Here is a 6,000-nt window from a genome sequence, read left to right on the forward strand (position 1 = left end):
AAAGGAAGTTCCCTCAGCATGCAAGTGGATGCTGCTGGGAAAGGCACGGCTTGCACTGCCAGACCAAACCTAACTCTTCCTTTAGCCCTGGAGAATGAGTGTCACTCAGTCCTGCAGGCATTTACCTCTCTCCTTTCTTTGCCTTTCCAGCCTCCCACCCCCAAAATAGTTCAATTCCAGGTCTAGAAGGACTAGGAGCACCAAATTATGCTTAGCTCAAAGGCTGCTGTTTTCCCGAATGTCACTCTTCTACAAGCAGCAGAGGGGGAAAAGAATTTTATGACGCGCAAGTATGTATTTCATCCTGTGCCCTTCTCAGTGTCTCTATCTGCCTAAAATTAACATCGTACTTATCCAAACTTTGCTAACGCATGTGGCAATATGAGTACATTGGAGTCCTGCTTTGTTTGCCAATAACGCTTTTATTTGATTTCTGTTTGCTTATTTCTGTATGACTGAAAACATCCATCTCTATTCTATGCATTTATATGAAAAATTAGCATCCCAAAAAAAAAAAACCCTACTCCACAGCATAATGTAAATATCAAGCAGCTTTGAAAATATAAATCATTAAGCTAATACCCAAGGAAGTATTTTTGCCTTTTGATTTCTTAAGAGAATGACAGATTTTGGCAGAAATGTGTTTTAAGATCTGGGCAGCAAATCATCAATAGCAAACAAGACAGTCCTCATAACTCAGAGAAATATGTAGATAGCGGAAAAAAGTATTAAGATTTTGGTAATATTCCCTTTGTAAAATCCAAACCGTATTGCTTGTAAAGAACCTACATAACCGGTGTCTTACTGAATATTGTTTTAAAAATTGAGGGCTTTGTTCTGCACATTCTTATTCATGTTAATCATTCCTGTACATTTGCATCTGTATGGGTTTGCAGGGTACAACTGCTTTGTGTCTTGGCTCCCTCAGGGGTGTCATGCAGGTGATGGTAAGGAAGTTATTCAGGAGAGATTCCCGTGTCTAGTATCCATGTTTCTTGTAATACTGGGCTCGTGCAACCACGTCATTGGAGTAGTCATTGTGGGTGGTGCCAATATCCATTCTGTCGTAGCTTCGGACGTTCCCAGAACCAGCATTGTAGGCAGAAATCCCACCTGAAATGAAGCACCAAAGGAAGTCATACAGGCTTAAAAAAAATAGGGAAAATTCCAGCCTAATATGTTCTGCTTTTACTGGTTTTAAAAGCTTTCACTTATGGGGACTTTGGAAGGGGAGTAGGCGATGTTATCAGAGCTTCTCTGACTTAAGTGGGGCTCTGCAAAGAGCTTACAGTTATTCCTGAATCCACCAAAACAACAGAAAGACACTTCAGGTTTTGTGTTCACAGATATTTGCAGCTTGATGAACCTGCACCATTTACGTGGCCCAGCACAAGCCCTGCATTTACACTGGGCTTGTTAATACAATACAATACAATACAATACAATACAATACAATACAATACAATACAATACAATACAATACAATACAAATATCATATCATATCATATCATATCATATCATATCATATCCAACATCCTTGTAACTTCTCACTCACCCAAGAAAATTACTGTTCTTAAAAGAGAGTTAAAACACACTCATACATCGCATTATCTTTGTCTTGCAGCTGCATATATGCTACTCCATATGCTGTGTTGAAAAGCAGAGGTATCATCTGAGGTGGCTGTGAAACGAGCCCACCTTGGCACCCCAGCAGCCCAAGGGGGTTGTGGGGTGCAGCCTGCTTTGAAGCAGGCAGCTTTTCCACGTTGAGTGGCACAATTTTGCAATTCCCTGAGAGCAAACACTTCGTCTCCTTTGTCAACAGAGATACGGAGTGAACTGCTGGCCCCATTCAAGTAAACCACAGAGCTATTTGTTAACCTGAATGGCTGTAGGAGACTCCTCATGGTCAGATAAGGAAAGCTCAGCTCTTATATAGAGTAGATTTCATGTGTATAAATATTTACTGCACGGTGCTGGAAACTCGGTGAGGCTGCCATACTAAGGAAAGGCAGAAAATACACAGAATTGACAAAGCTTGTCTTTTCATGGTGAAATAAAAAAAGGAGCGAAAAGCTAAGCAACAGCCTGTTAGAAACGTGGTTATTGAGGAACGTGGGAATTAATTGAGTATGTTCTCATCCTAAAGTTTTTCCTCTCTCCTGGGCACAACCTGTGGCCTGTACCTTACCTTTCAGCTGTTGATCCTTTGTCCAGCGTGGGAACTTCCTCTGTATTGTCTTGATCATCGTGATAAGGATGTTTGTGCCCTGGGTAAGATGAACTTCGCTGTTCCATTGTCCCACAGGTTTATGTGAGTTTTTGTCAACCTATAAATATCGGAACAACAAAAAGAATTCATTTCCCTGCTGTAATGGATGATATGTTTAAGAGACTTACTTTTATTTAGATGCTATTTGTTTATCAGGTTTTAGTGGAGTATCAGCAAATACCTGCATTAAACCAAATCCATTTCCATTGTCACCCCAGCCATTCTTCAGTATTTTGCCAGCATGAGATTCCCGGGAGATGATGCCAGCGATCAGAGCCGGTTCGACACACAGTTTTTTGCCAACTTTCTTAATGAGTGTTTTATATTGATCCATAGCTCTTAGGTCCCGTTCAGCGATCTTTTCTGAAGCTCTAACTCCTGTAATTGAAATCAAAAGTAAAGATATTTGCTTAATAACTTTTAAAACTCAGAATTGTCTCTCACCTCTCTCCTTCTAATACAAACAGAATTGCATCAAAATTTTATTTGCCTCACCTCTGGGAGGAGATGATAGATGATCACCTACAGGGATATTATGCAGGCTCAGCAGCTAGTGTGTGTTCAGCACTTTGGAAATGTGAAGGATTTGGGATTTTTGTGCCATGGAGAAATGGAGCCGTCTGGCAGAAGAGGGGTACTCACCGCAGTAGGATAAACCCTCTGGCTTTGCAGTTTTGCATGAAGCCCCAGAAGTTTCAATTCTGTTTACACTGCCGTAGCAATCCGTGCGGCCCTGGGAGGCACCTGCAGAGGCGACACGGAAAGGCTCAAGCAGTAAAAACCTTTTGTGACTGCAAGTAAAACCCAAGGGGAGGCTGCACCCTGGAGAGAACGGGCTGTGGGGTGCGGGAGCTGCATGGGGCTGCCTCTGTCGCTCCTTGTGATGGAGAGGAGGCGAGGTCCTGCCCTGCACCCTGAGCCCTGAGCCCACCCGTCCCTCAGAGGCCACCCCTCCTTCCGCAAGGCTCGCAAGGGGACCCGAGCACACTCTCCTCTGACAGAGTCTAGTGGCAACCAAGATTTTGGGGAGGGGGGTGAGGAGGTGCATCCACGTCTCCTGCTTCCCGGCTGTGGGGTGTGTGTCACCGGCCGCTTGGGGCAAGGCAGCGAGGGACGCCAGACTTACCCAGGAGGGCAGCAAGGCCCAGCAGCACGAGCATCGGGTACATGGGGTGGCTCTTCCTGAGCACGCAGAACAGCCTGAAAACCAATCAGTCAGCATTGGCACGCATGAAGACACGAATATATCTCACTGCTTGCTGAATAAACAGAAAGAAACTCTTTCTGAGCTGACGGGGTATTTCTCTTGGTTGCGTACGCAAAGCGATACACAAATGGAGTCGCATCTCTTTTTATAAGAGACCCCAATGGCAGCTCTCCTGCTCTGGCACAAACCAGGCTGCAGCCGGTCACAAGAGACTTGTGACCTCTCACTTCTGCTGGTGTTTCAAACCCATGTCTTCTACGACATCTTGGTAACTTCTTCCAAATCTCAAACCCCAATACTTAATTCAGAAAAAATAAAATTAGTAATGTTCAGTGCCCTGTGCTGCTGCGCTCCCACCATGAATGCCCTTACTCCCTGCCCATATTCTGTATACAAACCGCCTCCGCCACACCTGGACAGCTTTGCCTGAATCTTCTGAGGCTTTCTTTATACTCAGAAATTGGCACTTTCAAGAAGCAATCTTTCTAAATCATTGTGGCTATCTGCTTTAGCGTGAGTTGTACTCTGGAGGCACCCATTTCCCCTCACTGGCTGTGAGGGGAGCCTAGGGAGATAGGCTCATGTATGGATGAGAGCCACCTAAATTTAGGTGACCTAAATCCAGAACTACAGGACAAATCTCGGTATTCTTATTCAAGCAGAAATCTCACGCCGCAGTAAACTGCAGCCCCTGAGCAACCGAGGAGACGGTATTGCTGAAGGGAATGAGAAGACCTCCCGCCCTGAGGGGTGGTATCTTACCTACTTGTCTGCAGCTCAGCTTCTGGCACAGGGCTGAGGTTTGAGGAGTTTTAATATGTAGGGAAAGCCACCTTCCGTTCGGTGGTAATCTGACACTGTGATGAAATGTATTGGGCTGTGGTTTTGTGAGACTTAACGGCATTTTTTCTCATTTTTTTCTCAGAACTTGTTGCACTATAGACATTGGCGTGATGGCAGGTATGTTCTCGGGAGTGGCATTTCCCAGATTTTCAAAGGGAGAAAAATCACCCTATTTTTCTGTGGGCATCTCTTCACCTACAGCTTATATTTCACACTCTGTTCCTGGAGGGAGCCATGGTGAGGGCTGAGCTAAAGACCCAACATCCAGCTATTCTGCAGGTGTTTGTCCCAGTCCCATCCTGGCATCCTGGGCTGTGTCCCTACTGCTCAAGAAAAAAGGGCTGGGTCTGACCTTCAAGTACGTGGCATGGAGGGGCTTGCAGCCCTGCCACCTGGGCTAGCACTCTCCTGAGAGACTGGCCATGTCCACGCTGGTGGCCCATCTCCCCCCGCTTGGGGGGGTGCTCCCGTGACAGCACGCTCTGCTGACATTGCTTGGCAGCAGAAAAAAATAATGACGCCTTGTCAGTTCAGCTTTTCTTTTGTTTCATAATAGCTTTTAATGAGCCCAACACATCTCTGAAATGCTTCAGACAACCCTTTGCCTCAACATTTCTCTCTGCTGTGAGGGGGAGACTTTTCTGGCATATGCCTGCTTATGAGTAGAGGAACTGTAATTGAGCCAGGCCTTTCCAATCACCAAAACTGCATTTGCCAGCTGGGGACAGACACCAATGCTAAGGATACCAGCGTCATGTTAGCCAGGGTTTTTTTGCCTGCAGTTGCCCAAGTCAAAAGGTCTTGGAGCCCCTTGCTTCTGTCCATCAAGCTCCTTGCCTGCCCTCAAGAGACCTCTCCCTCCCTCTGCTCCCCAGTCACATTTCTGCACACTCACAACCCTTTCCCTACCACTTCATGTGCCAAAAATACCAGGGTAGAGAAAAGTGCTGCCCGCTGTGGGTGTGGGAGTCTGGTTGGTGTCTTTGGAGGCTGTAGTCAGTCTCCGAAGGGTGCGTAGGGAGCAGAAAGCAAAGTGCAGGAGGACTTGTTGGGCACAGCTTTATTAGTGGTGGGACTGACTCATTCTGCTTATGGGTCTCTTTACAAGCCCCCATTTCCTTCAATGGTATGGATGCACGGGGTCTTGTCCCACCTCCAACACGTGATGAAAGGAGTGGCACCCTGCTCCCCCAGGTTTACCTTCATTATTTAATACCTGGGCAGAGGAGTGCCTCATGAACCTGGCATATTTGCTCAAGGAGACTGATATTTTAACGTTATCTCTTGGAAATCTCACGGAAGAAGCAGCTGATAATGAATAGTGGAGTGGGGATTTACGTCCCCTTTTAGTTGGAGCAAGGCAAATAACACTGAGTCAGTTATTAACCAGTTGCTGTGGTCATCGGATTCGCTGAGCCTGTCTCTGTGCCCTCTCTCTGTCTTCTCTGAGGACCCCCTCAGGCTCCATGATTTCACCTCTCCCGTGGGACTCGTGCTCCTGTGGTGGGACCACAGTGCTGGCTTTCTCAGCCGCTCTGCTCTCCTCTGTCCCCGTAGTTTATTCTCCCCAGTAGTCTGCAGTCAGAGGAATGAGGTGACCCAAAACAACCTTCTAAAAATGTTACTTCTTTAACTCTAAAAGCAAAGCCCAGCTTTGTGGGGAGAAAGGCTACAGAT

At 46.2% G+C, this 6,000-nt stretch overlaps 1 protein-coding gene across 2 annotated transcripts; it reads right to left on the reverse strand.

Annotated features, from left to right (window-relative positions):
- Positions 1-402: 402 nt before the first annotated feature.
- Positions 403-4,315, reverse strand: LOC104019331 (lysozyme g). 2 transcript variants are annotated; one of them, XM_087759284.1, is made up of 6 exons: positions 4,243-4,315; positions 3,400-3,473; positions 2,916-3,017; positions 2,455-2,651; positions 2,193-2,331; positions 403-1,113 (listed from the first exon to the last, which is right to left on the reverse strand). In XM_087759284.1, the coding sequence occupies exons 2-6, from the start codon at positions 3,440-3,442 to the stop codon at positions 980-982; spliced, it is 615 nt and encodes a 204-aa protein (XP_087615410.1). In that variant the 5' UTR covers positions 3,443-3,473; positions 4,243-4,315; the 3' UTR covers positions 403-979. The 2 variants fall into 2 exon arrangements, with proteins under 2 accessions (XP_087615410.1, XP_087615411.1); XM_087759285.1 differs by lacking the exon at positions 4,243-4,315 and adding an exon at positions 3,893-3,914.
- Positions 4,316-6,000: the final 1,685 nt, after the last annotated feature.

This window comes from Nipponia nippon, unplaced genomic scaffold (assembly GCF_047370975.1).
Source record: "Nipponia nippon isolate SJK-2023a ecotype South Korea unplaced genomic scaffold, ASM4737097v1 scaffold_2, whole genome shotgun sequence".
NCBI lineage: Eukaryota > Metazoa > Chordata > Aves > Pelecaniformes > Threskiornithidae > Nipponia > Nipponia nippon.

What these genes read in the sequence shown, in the direction of transcription:
- LOC104019331 (XM_087759284.1), bottom strand. Translation starts at nt 3,442, where the DNA reads ATGTACCCGATGCTCGTGCTGCTGGGCCTTGCTGCCCTCCTGG. An exon ending in GGGCCTTGCTGCCCTCCTGG is followed by an intron (nt 3,018 to 3,399) that starts GTAAGTCTGGCG and finishes TCGCCTCTGCAG; the next exon opens with GTGCCTCCCAGGGCCGCACG. An exon ending in AGAGGGTTTATCCTACTGCG is followed by an intron (nt 2,652 to 2,915) that starts GTGAGTACCCCT and finishes TTTCAATTACAG; the next exon opens with GAGTTAGAGCTTCAGAAAAG.